Below are 22,658 nucleotides of genomic sequence, written 5' to 3' on the forward strand. Positions count from 1 at the left end.
AAATTGACTCCTAATACACTTGTATTAGGAGTAAAATATGCTTGCTTGTGTCTGTGTTATGCAGATTCCAGACTCAGATTTATCTGAGTAAACTCATGAAGGTCACCGATTGCCCCGGATATCCTAGACACAGTAGGTCCTCGGGAAATGCCCCCGCTGGCACAGGCTGCCTCATTCCAACGTGGATCAATTCTGCATCCGCCTCCTTGAACCCTACGGACACCCAAGTCCATTGGAACTAGCCAGGTTTCAGGAGGACTTAAAGTTTCAGTAATGCAGCCAACCTCTGTACATGCTGGTCCAGCATTTTTTTGCAGACCTAGTAAGCCCATGAAAAGTTGGGGCCATTTGTACAGTCCTTCAGAGCCATTTCTAGCTGTGTGATCTTGGGCGAGTCACAACACATCTCTGAAACCCCACCTCCTTGTCCATGTATAAATACACTGCTTCAGATGGGGATACTTACTCCCCAGCCTCGTGAAGCTTAAGGCAAAGAACAGTGCTGTCCCAAAGAAGCAGAATGGGAGCCACATTTATACCGAATGGTCTAGCAGTCACATTCAAAAAGTAAACAGAAACAGGTGAAATATTCGTATTTTTTGATCCGAATGTATGAAAGATCGTTTCAACACGTACTCCATAGAAAACTGATCGACGAGATAGTTGACATTTTTGCACTAAATCTTTGAAATTGCGTGTGATTGGGCGCTTCCAGCCCCTCTCACTTTGCATGAGCCTCGTTTCAAGTCCTCAGCAGCCATCCGTGACCCCATGGCATGATCCCAGACAGCCCGGCTCCGGCTGGCCCGTGGACTTGGGGAAGCAGGTGCAGCGGATTGTCTTGGCTGTTCTAACAGCGCCCACCTCATTGAAGTCCTGTCCCTGCTCTGTGTTGACCAGGGCCAGCTTCTGAGCATCTCTGCGGCCTACGGCGACTTGGAGACTGTACGGTACCTTCTCACCGAGAGACGGGTGGAACTGCCCACCGAGCCCACCGATGACAATCCAGCTGTGGTGGCGGCTCATTTTGGGCATACTGACGTCGTGCAGGAGTTGCTTGAATCTTTGCCAGGTAAATCCCAGGCCCTGAGCTCCTTGCCCACCTCTCGGGAATCACCTCTTCTCAGGATTCGACAGACATTTGTCGGTGGGGGCTGGGGGGCGTGGGGGTGGGTATGGGCTTTCTTGTTTCTTGACACTTTCACCAAGAGAGAGAACCAGGTTTCTAGGCCATCACACTGACAGTCCATAGTAAAAACCGCCACAACCCACGTCTCATTCCCTTGACCTCAGGAGGTAAATTTTCTGACGCCATATTTGATAGAGAATATGGACCTATGTCCCTTTTTTAAAAATTTAATAGCATTTGTCCTGAAAGAAGTTTTAGATTTTCGGAAATGTGGATGTGGAAGTGCAGAGAATCCCCATCTACCTTTTAAGTTAACTTCCTTCACCTGACGACATGCATGGAAAGTTCCTCCATGCCTTTTTATGGCTCGGTAGCTCATTTCTTCACAAGGCATTATTACCTTAGCAGTCTTTGGGAGTTAAGGTTTGTTTGGGAGCACGGCTAGCGTCAATAGTGCACAATGGTTGCACAACAGGTGTGCAACGGTGTGGGCCCTGCCCTCAGAAGGCTTGTGCTTGGTTCAACACTCCACGGTCTCCATCTTGAAATTTTTGATATTTTTTTAAACAAGGGGCTCACCTTTGTATTTTGCACTGGGCCCCACATATTATGTAGCCGTCCTGTCAGGGGTAGGGGGGTTGTCCCACAGTGTGCTTTGAGTAGATTTGTGCTTGGACTTGGTTCTAAACCAGTGCCCCCTTCTGGAGGGAGAATGAGGTTAAGGGTAGAAATCAGGACCCTGTTATGGCTCACAGGTGCATACTGTGTCCAGTGAGACATAGGAGGCCAAGGAGGAGCTTGGGTGTCCCTGAGGGCAGACTTCCTCTCTTCAGGGATCCCCAAGATTAGCTCAGTTCTAGCCCCAAAGCATCCACGCCGGCTGGCTCATGACCTAATTGTGCATTTTGAATTTACTGAACATTCATCCTATGAGTCTCTCACTATTGCCTTCCCGTGCATTCTGAAGAACTTAAGAGATACACAGACTTCTTTAAAAAGGTGATCCCAGATCTTTCATAGCTCCTGGCTAAGCAGAGACAATATAAATAGAAATCCCAGTAATTCTGTGTAGTGTAACCATGGTGAGGGTGAAGTATCTAAACAGTGATCTGGGAACACACATAGAGAATGGTCTTTTCTGGTCTTCATAAGGAGCTGACGTCTGAGCTGGGTTTTGCAGGGTTCATAGGAGTTTACTTGGCAGACGAGAGAGGGAAGAGCTTCGGTCGCCCACTTTCGCAAAGCAGGGAGCTTGGCTGGACATGAGCATGGTTTTCAGCTGCTTTGGGGCGTCCTGTCTTCACCTCAACCAGGGACAGAGTTGCTGAGGACCGAAGGAGTCTAGGGCATCGTTCTGGACCCTGCGGGAAGGACAGAGATAGGCAAAACAGCGTGTGTCCCTATGAATTCCCAAACTGGGAGGAAGGCAGCCACTGTCAGGAGTCTGTCTGTGAAACCCAAGACACCAAAGATACAACTTGAGAACAAGGGAGGGTTTGAGAAGAGGAGAGATGAGAGGCTCATAGGGGTAGGCACATCATTGTGTAGTTGTGGACGTCATTTCAAGTACGTCATTATCTACTGTCTGGTCTCTGTAGCTGAGTGGAAATGGAGCAAAGGAGGAAGAGGAAGAATGGAGACCCTACTGGGACTCTCCCCGAGTATCATTGGATTTGGGCTTCAGAAGATATGTGTGGGGTTTATAAGGTTAAGAGAGCACCCTTTGGTTTTGAGCGTTTAAATCTTTAAGCTTTACAGGGTTTAAGTCTTGACTTTGTCATTTACCAACTGTGGGACTTCTGGCAAATTCCCAAACTCCTCTGAGCTCTGATTTCCTCCTATTAAAATCATGGCTATGAAATATAGCCTTAGACAACCTCCTCGGATGGGTGGACATCCATCCTCAACAGAATTTGTTAACAGCATGATGACTGGATTTCTCTAGATACAGTTGCAGGAAGTGAGTTGGAGATCGCTTGTTAATATCTGTTGGAGTACCACCTCCTTTGAATTATTAATTCTAGTTATCAGAGGGAGAAGAAGAGGCACTGATTTAGCATCTGCTGCAACCCAGGCACTACGCCAGGCACCCTCTGTGCTGGATTTTCATTTCTTCCATCCCGACCTCCCCCCTCCTTTCCTACCATGGAGAGGAGGGTCGCTCTCTCCATACTTGGGACACTTGGGTTCCTAAGGACTCCCAGCCTCTGGAAATGAGACAATGTTATGATGCAATTGGGAAGTGTCAGTGTGGAGGGTGAGATCATTTTTCCATGGTGGCTACATCCAAAAGACATTGCATTTACTTTGAACTTGAAGATACTGTAATACTTCGGCCCACACTGTCCCTGTTCCTTCCTCGTGGTAAGTGTTATTCCCTCCTGGAATTAAGGAGGTGGTTCTTGCAGGGAGTAATTTGCAAAGTTTCAGGCTGGATAGTTAGATCGATTTCTTTCACCAAAGCCCTTTTTCTTTCATTTTTGAAAGTAATATATGTACTCATGGATAATTTAGAAATGCAGGGAAGTGTTAGTACTCTAAAAACATAATGACAAATAATGAGTTAGAATGTTTTGAGCCAGGCGCTTGATATACATTATGTCATGCAATCCTCACATTAAACTTGGGAGGACGAGTGCTATTACTCCCATTCTACCAACAGGTAAACCGAGTCAGGGAGAAGTTAAGAAATTTGTTTAAGAGTACGCAGCTAAAATAGTTAACCCTAAGCGGCTTGTCTCCAAAGCTCATGTCCCTGTATGTAATGCTATTCTGGGCATGAGGTCAGGACTGGGGATGGGGAAAGAAGTGAGGCGAATGGTCACAATCCCCACTACCGAGAAATAATACTACAACACAGGGTAGTACCTTTTAGTCTTATTTCCACCTACAAATGCATACAAAAACTGTATGCACTTTTTTTTTATACAGTCACAATCGTACCATATATGCTGTTGGGAATGCTTCTTTTCCTCACTCGGCATTGTGTGATGAAGAGGCAGATTTATTATGATGTGGGAAAATGGCATATGCAATTCAGAGGGACTGTTCCAGAAAACACTACTGACTTGACAGAAGCGACTTTTGGCCGGAAATGGGACAGTTCAGTATTACCAATGGTCTGAGGGGAGATCAGGGTGGGAACAACCAAAACCCCTTTCCCTTTGTCTTGTCATCTCCTGCCAGGTCCCTGCAGCCCCCAGCGGCTGCTGAACTGGATGCTGGCTTTGGCTTGCCAGCGAGGGCACCTGGGGTTGGTGAAGCTCCTCGTCCTGACCCACGGGGCTGACCCAGAAAGCTACGCCGTCAGGAAGAATGAGTTTCCTGTCATCGTGCGCTTACCGCTGTACGCAGCCATCAAGTCAGGTGGGTTCCCCGGTCAGTCCCACCCATGGGAACCCTTGCAGGTTGGAGATGTGGGACCTTGTCTTCCCCCTCCCCTCTAGCTCTTGAAACATCTGTGTATAGACGTTTACAAATTCCATTATTTGCTCTCTCTCAAAATGTCTGCATCGTTTCTCTTTGGCCCCACTTGCCCCTGCAATGGGATTTCAGTGACAGGTACCAACTGTGGCAAATGGGACCATAGTAGGAGCCACTCCACAGGGCAGAGTGCCACAAAATGTCTCCCACGAACAGGAATGTACCACCTCAAGAGAAGTCATAGAGAAGGTCCACCAGCACAACGACCCTTTTCATTCCCATTTCACACATCAGCGTCTGCCATTTTGGACCAGCTGCGACACACTTGGACGTCTGAACGCCATTCTCTGTCCTTTAGGAAATGAAGACATCGCCATATTCCTGCTTCGGCACGGGGCTTTTTTCTGTTCCTACATCTTACTGGACAGTCCTGACCCCAGCAAACATCTCCTCAGGAAGTATTTCATCGAAGCTAGTGCCTTGTCCAGCAGCTGTCCAGGGAAAATGGTGAGTAGCCACTGCCCGTGGATACATCAATAAAGACAAGGTGGTACATATATACAAGGCAGTATTTTTCAGTCATAAGAAGGAAAGACATCCCGCCATTTTCAGCAACATGGATGGACTTTGAGGGCATTGTGCTAAACGAAATAAGTCAGACGCAGAAAGACAAATACTGTATGATCTCACCTCCATGTAGAATCAGAAAAAGCCAAACTCCTAGAAACAGAGAGTAGATGATTTGCCAGGGGTTAGAGGGTGCAGAAAATGGGGAGATGTTGGTCATAGGGTACAAACGTCAGTTACGAGATGGCTAAGTTCTGGAGACCTAATACACTGCTCTGTGATTATAGTTAATAATACTGTGCTCTAGACTTGAAAGTTGCTCAAAGAGTAAATCTTAAGTGTTCTCACCACTTGAAAAGAGTGGTAATTAGATAACATTATATAGGTGTTAGCTTACACTCTGATGGTAATCATTTTGCGATAAGTGTGTTGAATCAGCAGGTTGTACACCTTCAACTTACCCAATATTTTTTTAAGATTTTTCTTTTGATGAGAGAGAGAGAGAGCATAAACAGGGAGGAGGGGCAGAGGAAACAGAAAAGCAGACCCTCCCGCTTAGCAGAGAACCAGATGCACCTGGATCCCAGGATCCTGGGATTATGACCCGAGCCAAAGGCAATTGCTTAACCAACTAAGCCACACAGGCGCCCCACCCCCACCCCACTTACCCACTACTATATGTCAATTATATCTGAATAAAATTGGAAAAATATGCAGGACATAGTTTTTGTTTTCCTTTTAATAATAAAAGTAGTGTTGTATTAGTCACATTATCTTCAAGTTGGTTTCTTAAATTCAGCACTCTATCATGGACTCCTTCTAGACAGATCACTGTGTCTACAACTCGTTCTTTAAATACATGCCCTAAATCTATCCCATTGGTGGACATTTGGATTATTTCTGGGTTTTGCCCTTTGTTATACAATCTGTTTTTTAGGATATTGGCTTCTGTAGATTGAAGTCCCCAAAGTGGATTTTTTGGGGAATCACTTCCCCAAAAAGCTATGGTGATTCACTTTCACCAGCATTATGTGGGAATCTCTGTTTCCACACCTTGGTCAGCCTTAGATGTCCAGGAGCCTTTTAAAATTCTCAGTCTGCTGGATGAAAATGAGATCTCCTTGTTTTGATGTCCACACTGTTGTTATGAAGAACATCGAGCTTCTTCTCCTACCTTCATGGACTTTTTGCATCTCCCCTCACTTGAGTTGCCTGTTACTGTTTGTTGATTATTTTCCTGAAGGGTTGGTCATCTCTTCCTTCTCATTTTAGAGGATCTTTTTTTGTATCTCAGACTTTAAACCTTTTTTTAAAATCATACATGTTGCCAATATTCTCCCCAATCCCTGCTTTTTCTTTTGTGATAACAAAGATAGGAGACTATGTAATCAAATCTCTTTTTTTGTTCTGGCATTTGGGTTATATAAGAAGGTCATTTCCCCCTCAATTTTATATAAATATTTTCCTCCTGGAATATCTCACGATATTTTTTTTCTTTTAGTTTTTACATTTTAAGCTTTCATTTTTCTGGTATTTATTTGTATGTGAGGTATGAGGGGGAGAATCTAGCTTTCATCTTTTCTACAGGGATGATAAGTTATTCTAGCACAGTTTTTAAAATAAAGCTTCCTCTCCCTTCTGAATTGAGATGTCATCATTGTTATTTTCCCCAGTATCTATCTGTATGCATTTTGGGAGTCACCGTACTGGTCCATTGGCCTATTAATCTGTTTCTAGGTAAATGCCATCCTGTTCTGAGAACAGACATTTCATTTAAGTCTTACAGACTATTAATGCATGTTTTCTACTTGTTTGGTTTTTTTCTTTGAAAATATCTTGACTGTTATTAGACATTTTTTTCTTTTGTGCATTTCCCATGATGACTCTATTTGTGCAGTTTTCAGCTTATTAAAGAACAGCTTTCATGTTCTTTAATAAAGTTTTATATTTTGTTTATCTTATCTATTTTTTTATATTTTTAATGAGATTTTACAACCTGGACCTGCCATGTTTATTTGTGTGTTCTTTCTTGTTTCTGCCACTATATGAATTGAAAATGATTCTTTTCCATTTCTATTTCCAATCCAATGTTACTGATATGGAGAAAAGCTCCTTTGTTTATTTATATTTTATCCAGCCCCTTTACCAGCTTCTCTTATTAATTCTAATCGTTTTCGGAAGAGTTCCTTGAGACTTTTAGGTATATGATCAAGTCCAAATAGGTTTGTCCCTTCTTTTCTAATATTCGTATAACTTATTTATTTCCTGTCTCATGGTATCACTAGTAATTTCAAAAGTTGAATCCATCATGAGGATAGCAGACGTATCTCTCTTATTCCTGATTTTAAAGGTCTTGACCTCAGCAATTTATAGGCATTTGCTGTAGATTTTTGGTAAATAGACTGTTGTTAGATTTAGGTAGTTTCCATGTATTCCTTTTTTGCTTAGGAGTTGATATTGGGAAAGAATGCTGGATTTTGTCAAATCCCAATTTGGGAGGATCTATTGATATATTCATGTGGCTTTTCTACTTTAACGTATTGTTATAATGAATGATGAGGATATATTTTCCTTTTTATTTATGACATCAGACAGTTTTACTTTTTCTCTTTGGAACTTAATCAGACCAGCCAAGGAGGATTGAGATGTTCAAGTGGTTTTGTCAAAGGACTTTCAGATTTTATTTACTTCTTTATGATTTGTTCTGTCTGTTAGTTCATTAACTTTAGCTTTTATCTGCACTAAAATCTTCATATTTTCTTCTTCAAGTATTTTATTTATCTCTGAATATTTTGGGGTGTTGTAGTTAAGGTAAGGGCACAGCATTGAGACTTCATGGTCTGATCTGGGTTCCGGATCTTCATCTGATAACTTTACCACTCTGTGTTTTGGTTTCCTCATCTGAGAAGTAGGAAAAAGAGAGAGAAAGTATCTATCTTGGAAGGATACTTGACAATTAAATGCGGTAATAGTTACAACATTCTAAAACCAGTGCCTGGCACATGTTAAGTATCTAACAGATGATATCTGGTATTATTGGAGTTCTTTTTTTAGATTTATTGGCGTAAATATTTTTCTTTTTTCCTCTAATTTTATCTTGTCAGTTGTAGATGCAAGTCTTTCATGTGCTTTCTTTATCAGAATCTGAACTACACACACACATGACATGTGACATGTACACATTTACATATTTATAAATATACATATGTATGTATATATATACATATGTATTTCCTACTTGTGATTTTTTTCTAGTTCTTTCACATTATTCTAAAAGTTTTTGGTCTACAGGCCCATTTAATGACTTTATGCCCCCTTTTGACTTATTTCATGATGTCAAACACCTTTCATCCTGTTCATGCTTCTGTCCTTAAAATTGGGATTTGTGTCTTCTTTGCTCTTCACATGGCCACCCTGCATTCTTTTTCTTTGCGTCGGGGTTATACAAGTTTTCCCAGACATTCATCTTCAGTTTTTTTGTTGTCTTAGGTGTATTTATTTCTTTTTTTTTTTAGAATTTTTAAAAAAATTTATGTATTTGACAGACAGAGATCACAAGCAGGCAGAGAGGCTGGCAGAGGTGGGGATGGGGGGGGGGGGGAAGCAGGCTTCCTGCTGAGCAAAGAGCCCAATGCAGAGCTCTATCCCAGGACTCTGAGATCATGACCTGAGCCAAAGGCAGAGGCTTTTATCCCCTGAGCCAACAGGTGCCCCTCTTAGGTGTATTTCTTATAGATAGCATTTAGATTTCATCCCATCTGAGGGTGTGTCTTTGAGGAGTCCACTTGATTCACATTTGTGTGGGACCTGACATAGTCATCTATTACTCACATCTTTTAAATTATATTTATTATATTTACTGCTATTAATAATATCAATAATATTTATTATATTAATATATTATTTATATTAAATATGTTATTTAGTATATTTATTATACTTATTTATGATATTATATTTATTGCTATTTCCTTTTAACTGTTCTCTTGTTCTTGCTGGTTTCCTAGTTTTTAAAAGAATGCCAACATTCTTATCAATAGTAAATGTACAATAAATAATTAATATTCGCCTCACCTAGTAAAAGGAAATAGGGACCATGCAGCCCTTTCCTGTATATTGTGCTTGGTGTTTTTCCCAACACTTTCCTACTTGTTCACTACAACACCTCGGTAAGAACTGTGGGGAACAGAATATTTTCCTGATGAAAATATTGTGGTTTAGAGACCTCCTGTTACTTGTCCAAGGACAGCAACTACAACACAGTTATACTCAGCCCAGAACCTGAGTCTCCTGAACTCAGGGCTTTTCCCATTTCATGATTCCTGGACTATCCCTCCCATGTACATCAGTGGTTGTCACACTTTTCTGTACACTGACTCCCTGGGAACTTTTAAAAACCCCAGCGCTCAGGTCACACCTGACACTAATTGAATCTAAATCGCTAATGGGACCTGCCTCGGTTTCATTTTAAAAATTTCCCAGGTGATTTCAGTGTGCAGCCGGGCTTGAGAGCCAGCAACTTTGATTTTCTTGGCTAAAGGTTAAAAGCCGAAGTGATTGGCATCTCCGTCTGCCGTGGATTTCACTGAGCAACGTTTGCTGAGGTAGAGCATGAAAGCGATCATTGCATTTTAGAAGGAGAAGACAAAGAAAAGACAATGTTACTCTTCTTCTCCTTGACCTAGAAGAGAAAATGAAATTAGACTGCAGGCTGAGTCAGGAGGCTTTTTTTGGGGCTTCCCCAAAGCAGGTGGTATTCTGATTATTCATGTGAATTTCAAAGGCCAAGGGCCTTGCAAGTGGGTGTGTCTGGCTGCCTGTGATCTAGAACCTGCGATAGCACATTCCTTCAGTGCTGCTGGCAGAAGACAGGGAGGCAGGCTGCCCAGAGGGACCCGGCCATCAGGAACAATGACTCAGGAACCACAGGTGAGCCCTCTTAACCTTCCCAGGCGTGCAGTGGTTCTGACCTGGCATTTTTGGTTCCAAAGAGTAGACACAGGCGGCCATGCAAAGAGCGCTTTGCTGCCCTGAGTACACGGCCTGAGAGCTCCCTTGGCCTACTGGCATTTGTGACAGTGACTTTGTTGCATTAGTCATGTTGTCTTTGGTGTGTTTATGCTGTGCCTCTCCACCAGCTAGGAGGGTTTTATTTTGCTTTGTTTTATGTAATTGCTGCTTTGGTGGAAGCCACCGCCAGGGAAGGTTCAGAGCCTTCCTGCATGCCTCTGGGCCAGGCGTTCCCTCGTTCCCAGGCTGCCACAAGCGGGGGGAGGGGACTGCAGAGAACCCCACGTTGGTGTCCCATTGGCAGGAATAGGCCATTTCGGTTTTGTGGGCGTCCGGTAAGCCAGGCCCAAGAGCTCACACCATGTGGTCTGGACATACTTTCAGGAGAGCAAACCCAAAGCCAAGTCGGACCTGGCCAGAGCTGTCTCTGGGCTAGGGTTGGCCGGTGTCCCTCTTGAAAGCTGCCACACTCTTGCCTGAACATGGAGCGAGACGGCTGTGCTCGTGGCAAGAGCCCGGTCGCCGTCTGCTTTGTTTCCATGAGAAACAGCAACATTTTGAGGTTGGCGTGCCCAGAAAGGAGCAAGAAATCTCCAAAGTGCCAGGAAAGGCCAGCCCAGCAGGTCCTGGAATAACCGTGGTGTTTGTCCCCATGCAGCAGTGAGAGGGCTTTCTGGGGCTGTTCTGAGCCGTTGCAAGGAGACAGAGCTGGACTGAATTTTGGGAAACAACCCAATGGAGAAATTACTAATATCCTCTTAAAAGTCCCTAATGTCTTAAATCTCATGGCTCACCTAGAGAGGAACAGTACCATTAGGACCATCATCATGGCTTCTTGGACCAGCTCTGGGCTGCTGTACCTTAAAAATTCCCGGTGGCCCCACCATTCAGATGCCTGTGTCTGTGCTCAGTAGGAAACATCCTACCTGCATGTTTTCACAGCCGAAGCAGCCTTTCTCCACCCATGTGACCTGCTGGGTCTGAGGACTTGTGTTCGCAGAATGCCAGACAGGATAGGAAGCAGCAAATACGGCCTCACGGCTGCTGTTGGGGGAAAAGGAGGACCTTCATGCAGAGTAGGCTGAGTGGGGGCTGTGTGCTCCCGAGAGCCCCTGAGGCACCGTATAGGCAAACAGCCTTTCCCAGTGGACCCCAAGTCCTCTGGGGAGCACCTTTGTTTTGGGTTAGGTCTACTGGTTGGCGCAAAGAGTCTTTATTCCAGAGCTGTATGCTTTCCAGAACACTTGGACGCACACACATCCCCACCTTCTTAGTCCTTCTCGCCTCACAGCCGTAGCGTAGTGGAGTCGGAACCCGCGTCCCCAGAAGTCAGCCTCTGGAGGAGCAGCAGTGCCCCGTGGGTGACGGGCAGCGCGAGGTACCGACCCACTGCCCTTTCACCCCCTGGCCCTTTCACCCCTCACTGGTGGGAGAGGAAGATCCAGCCTTTCATCAGCTCCTCGAAAGTTGTAAAAGGACTGTTCTGGCCTCTGTCCGTCAGTTCTGCTTCTCTTGTGCCCTGTCCCGCACACGTCTGTTTCCTCTGGTTTCCAAATACTGACTCTTCCCTGCCCCTTGTGCCTTCCTCGTTTGGGTGCCCTCCCCGTGGCTCCTGGCCACGCTGTTCATTCTCCCTCAGAGCCTGAAACCGGGCAACAGGTGACACAGCACAGCCAAGGAGCAGAGCCAAGGAGCAACCATGCCTGCTGCTCGTGACAGGCTTCCTGCTGAATCTTAAAACAATACTACACAGCGGGGGGGGGGGGGGGGGGGTGAAAACGCTTGCACTTAGTTCAAATGGGGAAAATCATGGATGAAACAGAGATGCAGGAAGAGTAAAACTATTCTTTGACCTTAAATGACAAACCAGAAAATACAGTCGGGGAAGTATGAGAACGGGGTCCAATGTCGGCGCAACCGTGGATATCCGTGTAGACAGTTGCGTCTCATTACAGTGGTAATGATACAGATCAATTTCAAACAGGTAAGGGGTAGGCACTGGAAAGTCCTCAGAATATATTTTTAAAAGGGCGTTTATCCCAGTTGTAAAAGGGAGATGATTATATTATTATTATTTTTTTTTTTACAAATTTACAAATAGATATAAAGTTACATCGTCAGAAATAAGATGAATGCTTTACAGATTAAAGCAAAAAACTTGCAGGAAAATATAGTTTTAAAAAGAAATATAGGGACATCCGGGTGGTTCAGCCAGTTAACTCAGGTCAACTCAGGTCATGATCCCGGGGTTCTGAGATCGAGCCCCACATCAGGCTCCTTGCTCGGGGGGGAGTCGGCTTCTCCCTCTCCCTCCGCCTGCCTGCCTCTCCCCCTGCTTGTGCTCTCTCTCTCAATTTGACAAATAAGTAAATAAAGTCTTTAAAAAAAGGAAATATAAGAGAGCAATGGAAGATTTTTGAACTCACCAAAACACAAATAGATCACGGATACAATGTACATGTCAGTCGATCATTGAATTTCATTCAGCCAATGTTTATAGATCACCCACTAGATGCCCAAGACTCAGCAGTGACCAAGCCAGGACCGTGACCTTTGCCACCACATTGCTCACAAATTCTACCAGGCAGGAAGAGAAATGAGGAGTTAATTTGCCCAGAAGGGGACCAAAGCAGTGTATCATGGCACGAACACAGATACAACTTCATTGACAATTACAGAAATTCACATTAAGGCAACTGAAGAGTACTGACACAAGCCTGTGAAACGAGCAAACATAAACATGAATGCCGAGTAAGACACTCGGCACAGTGGTCGAGAAATGGGCACACCGATGCCTTTGCTGGCACAGTCTGTTCCATACGTGCGGAAAGTCACTGGCATCATGTGACAAAAGCCATAAAACCCTTTTCTCCCAGGGAACTGTTCTGAATGTGTATTTCCTTTCCGAGAGATACCTCTAGGGCATAATTTGAAGGAAAAAAACAATTCCCACCAACATGGTCAAAACACTGCTATTCATGAGAAGAAGAAATTAGGGGAGGGGCGCCTGGGTGGCTCTGTGGGTGAAGCGTCTGCCTTCAGCTCAGGTCATGATCGCAGGGTCCTGGGATGGAGCCCCATGTCGGGCTCTCTTCTCGGTGGGGATCGTGCTTCTCCCTCTGCCTCTGCATTCCCCTTGCTTGTGCTCTCTCTCTCTCTCTGTCTGTCAAATAAATAAATAAAATCTTTAAAAAAAGAAGAGAAAACTAGGGGATGGAAACAGAAATGTCCAGCTGCAGGAAAAAACTGTACCATCCCTGTTGAACCTTCAGAGTGGATGGCACATAGCCAGGAACAACCCTGCCAATGCCCTCAGCACTCAGCACACCACTGCTCCAGGACACCCTTGAACTCTGAACCCCACACAACATCCTCAGGAAGCCTTCTTTGACCCACACGCCTGGTCGGATCCCCCTTATATCTCCCAGAGCTTCCTGTCCATTTTATTTATAGCAATGAACAAAGTTGGAGGTTGTCTGGGTGACGCTCTCATCTAATGTCAACTCTCCCATTTGAAAGGAAGCTTCTCGAAAGCAGGGGATTTTGCCAGGTTTGCTTACCCTGTGTTTGAACCCCCGACCCCACCCCAGTGTAGGGCTGGAACAGGATGATTAGCATGGATGGATGAATGGATGGTTGAAACTTTATATATGCAGCAAATCTCCCATTTACGTAAAACTTAGGAGCTGACAAAGGACTGTGCCAATGACTTGAATCACCTATACAGTCCAATGAGGTAAAATTTTTGCCTTTATTTAAAAGTGGAGGAAACTGACTTTTTTTTCAACAGTAAGCTAAGCAGTTTAGTTAACTGCAGACATTTTATTTCCTGCCCCCCCTTCTCAAATAGACGTTGGCAATATTAACTTGGAACTAGTGACGGAATATTTCTTGTAAGCTTCCTATTTTTAAAAGGAATGACTGAAATACTACATGGGGAAAAAATCATAGTGCTTTTTTTAAAAGACTATATTTATTTATTTGACACAGAGAGATAAGGAGAGAGAGAGAGCAAGAGCGCACAAGCAGGGGGAGCAGTAGAGGGAGAGGGAGAAACAGGCTCCCCGCTGAGCAGGGAGCCCCATGCAGGACTAGATCCCAGGACCCCGGGATCATGACTTGAGCCGAAGGCAGACCCTTAACTAACTGAGCTACCCAGGCACCCTGTGATTTTTTTTTTTTTTAAGGAAAAAAACCTATCTATTTTTAAAAAATTTTAGTGAAGAAAAGGTGATCAATTTTATTAAACACTTTTTGGCATTAGATATTCTTAACTATAGAGACCAAACTGATGGGTTACCAGGGGGAGGTGGGTGGTGGGAAGAGGGAAATAGGTGACGGTGATTCAGGAGGGCATTTGTGTGATGAACACCGGGTGATGTGTGGAGATCCCGAGTCACTATCTTGCACATCTGAAACTACTATAGCACTGTATATTAGCTCCACTGAAATTCAGAGAAAAGAATTAAAAACTCAAGAAAAACTTTGGGATACAATACTAAAAAAGAATTATATTGAATTAGGAGCCTCGGGGGAGTGAGTCTCTATTTATTTTCCTTATTTGTCTCTTTTTATGTCACTTTGAGAATTTTTGTAAGTAAATCTTGCATTTCAACATCATTATTTGGTTTGTTATCAACTGTGGCCAAGGACAACCCCTCCCATAACTTAAACATTGTTTTTACATTGATCGTCAGATTGTCATTTTCATTCTTAGATTATTCAAGTTACATGGAAGTCTTTTTTTCATTTAGTCAATTGGTTGTTGACTGTTATTTTTTTCAAAGACCCTTGAGTTGGCTTTGTTTATTGACTTCCTTGTCTTGACTTCCCTCTGGTTTCTCTGTGCTTGGTCTAATTGTTTTAACTTTCCTGTTTTCTTTCAGCTTGCTACTCTAAGTAGGGCGGGGTTGCTTTATTTTGTCTCATTTTTTCTGTTTGTAACAGTGATCAGAGTTGTGCGTTGTCTTTTCCATTACTTGTAATACTTTTGTTGTTCTAAAAATATCTTCTGTTGTGACTTGGTTTTCTTCTCCTACATGAGCATGAACTAAAAGGTCATGTTTTCACGTTCAAAAGATTGGCCACCTTCTAATTCTGCTTCTCTCATTGGTTCTGCCTCTAGTTTGCCTTTGTCCTCAAATAAGATAGAGCGGATGTTTGTGTCTCCCTGCTCTTTTTCTTACTCCTTTTTCCTCTTTACTTTTCCTTCATGCTCAGAATTTATTTTAAAAAAAATATGCAAGTTCCTATCTATTTGAACACAGAATTCATTCTCCTGCCCCCCCCTTGGTGATCGCTCATTTTTATGACAGTGCGTAACTCTATAATTTCTCTATTCATTATATCTTTGATCTATTGTAGTATGCTGGCATTTTTCTTGAATTTGCTTTAGTTCTTCTTTTACCTTATATTGCCCTGGGTTGGAACATAAAGATTTAACATGGTTATATTTTGGGGTTATGACCGTTTGAGCATCTTGATTACTATCAAGGAGCCTTGGTTATTTCTCTGAATGCCTTCGACACTGTGTCTGCTTTTCCCCAGCCATGGGAAGGGAACATGTTGGTCGGGTAGGAAGTGATCAGAGCATCAGGCACCTGAATCACCATCTTGGTTCTGCTACCTTTGAGTAAGTTGTCTCTTTGAGGTTCTCTTTTTCTTTTTTTTTTTTTTTTTTAAGATTTTTAAAATTTATTTGACAGAGAGAGAGATCACAAGTAGGCAGAGAGACAGGCAGAGAGAGAAGGGGAAGCAGGCTCCCTGCTCAGCAGGGATTCGGGGCTCAATCCCAGGACCCTGAGATCATGACCTGAGCCAAAGGCAGAGGCTTAACCCAGGTGCCTCTCTCTGAGGTTCTTTACCTGCTAGACCTTACAGGGTTACTGTGAGGGTGAGCTGAAAAAGTGGCCACGGAAGTCTGCATGTGCGTTGCGAAGGGTCAGCGAGATGGTGTCATCATAACATCACAGCTCAATTTCCCTACAGAGGGTTTCCCTACAGTCTGACCTTGAGTGTGCCCTTGGAGGCAATAGACTGTTCCATGTTGATGGTTTAAAATGCCGTCCTAGCTTTGCTTCTAAGTTATTTTTGTGCTTCTATTTCCCATTGATCTGGTTTCTATGGTAATATTTCCTTTTGTTTGTTCACCTTAAATCAGAGTGGCAGCTACTAATTCTGATATTTACAGTATTTTGAGCAGACGTGCTTTTTCAGCGCTGATTACCCCTTTTTTTCTCATTTCGTCATTCATTAACTAAATCATTGAATTCATCTTCTTCCTGAATCTGGGAGGAAGGCTGACCTCCCCTTTTCTCTTCTCTTTCCCTTCCTTTACTACCTGTAATCATTCTCGGGTCATTTTCGAAACTCTCCTTTACTCTATGGAGGCTTCACAGGCTTTCCGGCCTGTTTAATAACCAATCTTACTGTTCTTTTCCTTACCTGTTCACTGTATTTCTAAACTACTTGTCTCAACAGGCATCCTTTTGGCCTTTAAGAATCTGTTTCTTTCGTTTCCTTTCTTCAATGCGTGGGCCTCTGTCCATGGAATGTTCTGGGTTCTCAGGTCTTGACTTCTCCCATCTTTATTTGACTTGTTACCGTCTGTATCAGTGCTCTAGTAACAAAGTAAAAATCAGTTAGCTTAAAATAACAGAGATTTACTGTTTCAAGTTTTAGAGGCTAGAGGTCTGGCATCAAAGTGGCAGTAGCAGCAAGCTTCTCTTCCCTCTGAGCTCCAGGGAAGGGTCCTTCCTTGTCTCTCCCTAGCTTCCGGTGGTGGCTGGCTGTCCTTGGCATTCTTGGGTCGTAGACCCATCACTCCAGCCACATGCTGTCTTGTCATTGCACATCTTCACATCATCCTGTCTCTGCACTTACCTGCCTTTGTGACCAAACTTCCCCTCTTCATAAGGACACCAGTCATATTACTTGGGGACCTATCTTCATGACCTCATTTTAACTTTATGTCTCCAAAGACCCTCTGTCCAATGAGGACCACATTCAGAGGTATTGGGGGTTAGGGCTTCAACATATCTTTTATGGGAAACACATTTCAGCCCACAACACCATCCTTGTGGCCACCGCTCCATTGCCCATGGCCTGGGTCCCCCGGTCACAGTCCCCTCCGATGCACGAGTAGATGTCTGATCTCTTGCTTGTCCTTACATGCTGAATGTCCCATCTCTTCTTGAGAGCCTTTCCCTGCCTGAGCACAAGGACTTGAGCAGCAGGGTGTTTGGAAGTGTCACACCAAGGGATTCCCCCCAGGGGGCAAGGAGGTGGACACAGCAGCAGGCGCCATGGGTAGGGTCTTGTCCATTGTAGCCCTGACCTGCACAAGGAGGCTGGGACAGAGCACTGTCTCCAATGTGCTGATCCTTTGTCTAGCCAAATCCCTGTCCTCTCTGGCCTCCTCGGACAGTCGGGGTTCCCAGAGAACATTGGCAGACGTCTTCATTTGCAGGGTTTCTTTTGACTTGTTCTTCAAGCTCTTTGCCAAGTTCATTCTGTTTCAATTAGATCTGTGGGTTCTGCCATGTCTCCAGCCATCTGGGCGCTCTGACTGCTGCTTCCCACGTCAGAAGGTGGCCTCTTGGTTCTCTGGCTGGCCCAACGAGGAGAAGGCATCCTCTGCCATCATCCCAGGAATTTTTGTTTAACCACCAAAAGGAAGGCTTGGGTTTTATGTTGCCAAGGATTCACAAATACATTTTATTTATTTATTTACTTACTTATTTATTTATTTTTAAGATTTATTTATTTACTTGACAGAGATTACAAGTAGGCAGAGAGGCAGGCAGATAGAGAGAGAAGGAGGAAGCAGGCTCCCTGCTGAGCAAAGAGCCTGATGTGGGGCTCGATCCCAGGACTCTGGGATCATGACCTGAGTCAAAGGCAGAGGCTTTAACCCACTGAGCCACCCAGGCGCCCCTTTTCTTTTAGAAGATTCTATCTCCCCCATCCTCTTTGAACATGTGTGTCTTGATGGAATGGACTGATTCTGTAAGTTGCCTCTTTGTGTCATGCCCTGGAGCTTGAGTTGGTCCCCTCAAGGGATTTACAGCCTCAAGGAGGGGAAGGTTCTTACAGAGTTAGCCATAGGCCAAGGTCAAACACAGACCAACTGATAGGAACCATGAATTGGCAACACAGAGAGAAGACTGAGTTCCGCTCTGCGGGCTCTTTAGAGACTGGGAGGAGGTGAAACTGACTCTCCACTCTGGTGAGGCTATTCCCCACCTAACCAGTGGCAGAGGCACACAGCCCCCTACCAACCCTCAACTGTCAAGGTCAAAATCCAGGCTGAAAGCATCGTAGACCCTAGCCCTTCGCTTACCAATCATCTTTCTTTGACCAATGAGGGTTGCACTGATGTAAGTGCAAACATAAGTGGTATGATTGTGGCGTACTGGCTCCTCCACTGTGGTGGTTGAGGTCTGGTGGCTTCAAGAAAGTTTGTGTAAAGTCCGGTAATTGCCGTCCCCTCCCCCACCGGATTGCAGCCCCCATTGCAGGACAAGGAGGTCTTTGGTACACAGAAGCACCCCAAGCATCACTCTGCTGAGCCATGCCCTTCCATACATCTAGGCCTTCCCTGATTCGGTCCTAATCGTTACCTCGGCCTCGGGAAGCATGTGTCTAGGTCAGCCCCTGTGCCTTCTGGAAGAGCAGTACTTCCTTCTCTGTTGCCTGACATTCAGAGGGCTCGTGCTTGAGGACAAACATGAGTGTGTTTCCGTCTGTTTGCTCCAGAGTGGGGGTGGGGGTGATTGGGCCATAGCACTGATGAATGGGGGCCAGGAGGAGGGGGGTCCTCCACACCAGCTGTCTTTGATTTTGCAATTCGGCGTGCATGGCTTTCATTATACAAGCGCTGGCTTCTCTCTCTCTCTCTCTCTCATTCTCTCTCAGAAACTTGTTTATTGTGATCCTTCCCCGGGCTAAACACAAATAAGTAACAAGGGCTTCGTGGCTCACCCTGCTTGGTTTCCACGTCAAGTGTCCTGTCATTTGCTGAGCGGTATGCCTGTTAACTTCCCTTCTGCCGCTTTGTAAACACTCAGACACCCTGTCATGTTTGGGCCCCAACAGGAAAATCACTTTTGTCAATGAAAATTTTCAAACCAACCCAAGACGAGGTAGAAATCTCACACACATTTTTTTTCAACCGCCAAGCACAGAAATCCTTTCCCAAGAATGTCCAGACTCCAAGTGTATTGTTCTGTGTTCAGACTTCTGCTTTTGACTCCTTCTTCTGGGGCGTAAGTTTAACAGATTTCCACCCTGCAGAAATTCTGGTTGGGGGGGGGTGAGTAAGACCTAGAAAGAACTCTCAATTTTAGGAACTGGCGGCATCTGCTTCCTCCACTTCCCCGTGTCTGGCGAATTCGGCGGCGCACCCAGCCACTCTCTTCTTCTCGATGATTTTTTTCTGCTAGAACAGTGCCCTCCAAATGAAGCAAGATGGCATCGCCATGACACAGACCCTCGTGGGAGACGAGGAGGCAGTCCGGGCACCCAAGCTTGCAGGATTGGCAGGCTTTAGACAGGAGGCAGAAGGGCTGTGAATTCCAGGGGAGACACCCCAGAGCAGGGTCCAGAGCCAATGCGGGGACAGACCTGGGTGTGAAAGCAGAGACCAGCAGGTCTGCAGAAGCTCGGACCCTCCAGACCTCATGACACCCCCCTGCCAAACGAGGCTGGTTTTCAGGAATAGCTCTCTTAGCTCCAGGCCTACCAGCCTTGTGCTTCCCACAGTGTCCAAGCATTGCCAAACCACACACATTCCCGGGGGGAGGGTCGGCAGCTCCCCAGCCAGCCCCCCGCCCCCCGGCAGATGGGCCAGTCAGTTACTGACGGTGAGGCCACACTCCCTGGGTCCCCACAGCCTACCTGAGAATCTCAGCATCGGGTCCGCATTCTGAGCCCCGTGGTTCGTTCATGAACAGGCAGTTTCTGGGTTTCATTGACATTTTCTCCTTGGCCTTGACTCCTCTGCTCTTGGGAGCACACCCATCCCCCAGTCGCTTCTACCTACAATGAATTAACTCCGTAAGCCCTCTGCCAGCGGGGACGCAGAGGGCAAGCAGAGGGCAGGGAGGAGACAGTGAGGCAGACAGCTGGAAAGTGGCTGGGGAGACTGGCGGTGTGGGGGCTCCCCAGGGAAGGCCCTGCTGCAGGCAGACTAGGTGGGGGAGGGGGGGAAGGGCTGAAGGGTGGTGACATTTTCGGGCGATCGATTGGGTTGGAGGTGTGAATGGACGGATCTAGGTTCTCAGTGGTTGGATTCTGGGCCAGTGCACAAGCATTTATTTAGTGTCTGCAGCACGCAGGGCACACTGCTGACCACCTGAGACTGTCGGTCAAGGCTCTGTGCAGCAGGTGCCCACGGGCTGGGCTCTGGACTGCCTGCTGGGGCACAGGGGATGAGCCCCAGGTCTGAGTTAGCGTGGAGCAAAATCAGCAGGTGGGCTCCTATAAGGGGAGATGAGCCAGACAGAGCCCGAGAAGGTGTCCACGTCTGCTACAACTTGCCCAAGGACCCACGCAGAACTAGACAGGCAGACTCCAGGCTTGGGGCTCCTGAGGTCAAGTGCCTGCTCTTGATGGGATTATAGGCTGCAGCTCCAGACTCCCAGAACATGACAGAAATGCAAGAGGGAGACTGCAATCCGGCTCATTTCCAGTTTGTTAGGATTTTTTGATGGTCCTGTCATTTGATTTATAAGACTTTCCGTAGACATCTAAGATGTGTCTTAAAAATCAAAATCAAAACCAGCCTCCTTTTCAGCTTCCTTTTGGCTGCCGGGTCAGTCCAAGACAGATCCCCTTAGTGCTGAATGATCAGAAATGGCCACACAGGGTGAGTGGAGAGTCAGACTGTGATCTGCTCTCTGGTCCTGGGCCCGGGACCAGTGTGTGTCTCCAAGAACCCAGGAAGAGGAGACCACCAGGCCCTCGGAGGACCTTCCTTGACTGGGCACCTTCCTCTCAGCCCGCCCCTGGGTCGGCCGTCATGCTGATCCCAAGGCTCCCTCAGGAGCACACTGACCTCCTCAGCACACAAGCCAGGGAGAATCCTGGGTCCTGAAGTGACCTAGACATCATCTGGCCCCAACCACTTCTTTAACAAATGAAAACCAACAATAACCAGACCAAGGATGATGCAATTACGAATTATAGAAAGATTAGGAAGAAGCCCATGTGGCTGGATTTGAACTGCAGGCGTCAGGATTCACTCCTGTGGAATGCAGAGCTGTGTCGGATCCATGGGCTGAGAAGCAGCGACACCCCAGCAGCAGTGGGCACACCTAGCACCCAGATTCTAGTTTCTAAATACCATTTTCTGCTCAAGGGAATCAGGGCAGATTCTGGGGCTGGGGCTTGGAAAGAAACGGGGGTGTCAGATTTTTCTAGGAAGTAAGTAAATATCCCAAACAGGTAGGAATATGTCAAAGGAGCCCCCTTGATGGGACTCCCACTGGCCAAACTGGGGGTGACCAGAGCGGCAAAAGACATAATGATAATAATAATAATTGTAACACTTAGAATAAAGAAAGAATCCATGACTCCAAAGTGATACTTAAAAGGAGCAGGGAGACCCCATTGTGTACAGAAGAATGCCAGGTAACAAATGCAGAAGGAATGGTAGTTTTAGGAAAATCACTGCTTTGTAACCATCAGCGTACTGACTGAGCCAGGCTAGGCTCAACAATGGCCACTGAAACCACTGGGTGAAATAATGTAGGAACACAAGACAGAATATCACTCAGAATATCACTCTACCTGTCCTTACAAATCACAGAGTAAAATGTACCTTTACAAAGGCGGGGGGGGGGGTGTCTGACGGACACTACCTTTAACAAGGGAGCGGACTTGGCATCATCAGTAGCAAAACAAGCTGACAGCAGGTGACCTATGGTGATGTTCTGTTGAGAGGACTCAGGGTTGTCTGAGATGCTTGCCAAAAATGCTTCCCTTGAATCTGAACAAGAGGGGAAACAACTAACTAAATTCAGATTCTGGGAGTCTATGAGACTGCTGGAATGACTTGAAAAACTGCATTGCCAGTGTTGAAAAAAGACATAAGAAGCCACAAGGACTCAGGGCGCCTGGGTGGCTCAGTGGGTTAAGCCTCTGCCTTTGGCTCAGGTCATGATCTCAGGGTCCTGAGATGGAGCCCCACATCGGGCTCTCTGCTCAGCGGGGAGCCTGCTTCCTCCTCTTTCTCTGCCTGCTCTCTGCCTACTTGTGATCTCTCTCCCTGTCAAATAAATAAATAAAATCTTTAAGAAGCCATGAGGACTCTTCTACGTTAAAGTAGAGGGACATGCAATGTGTGCTTCTGGATGGGATCCTGAATCAGGACACAAAATAGTCATAGAAGACCCTTTGGGATAACCGGGACTATGTGGACATGGATGGTAGATTTGATAATATTGTATTGATTTCGTTTCTTGAAAATGATCAGTATATGGCGGTCAAGTAGGAAAATATTTTTGTTCTGTAGAGACACGTGCTGAAG

At 45.5% G+C, this 22,658-nt stretch overlaps 1 protein-coding gene across 5 annotated transcripts in view; it reads left to right on the forward strand.

The window, feature by feature from the left end:
* Positions 1 to 22,658, forward strand: part of LRRK1 (leucine rich repeat kinase 1) — a 123,259-nt gene that overhangs the window by 47,184 nt on the left and 53,417 nt on the right. For 4 of the 5 annotated variants that reach the window (XM_045070739.1, XM_045070741.1, XM_045070740.1 and 1 more), the window contains 3 exons: positions 901 to 1,072; positions 4,316 to 4,495; positions 4,911 to 5,059. In XM_045070739.1, the coding sequence (XP_044926674.1) occupies positions 901 to 1,072; positions 4,316 to 4,495; positions 4,911 to 5,059 (501 nt within the window). Of the gene's footprint in view, positions 1 to 900; positions 1,073 to 4,315; positions 4,496 to 4,910; positions 5,060 to 22,658 lie in introns of those variants that run through there. The other variant, XM_045070743.1, reaches the window with a different exon arrangement.

This window comes from Mustela putorius, unplaced genomic scaffold, assembly GCF_011764305.1.
Source record: "Mustela putorius furo isolate JIRA1106 unplaced genomic scaffold, ASM1176430v1.1 tig00003972_pilon_pilon_pilon, whole genome shotgun sequence".
NCBI lineage: Eukaryota > Metazoa > Chordata > Mammalia > Carnivora > Mustelidae > Mustela > Mustela putorius.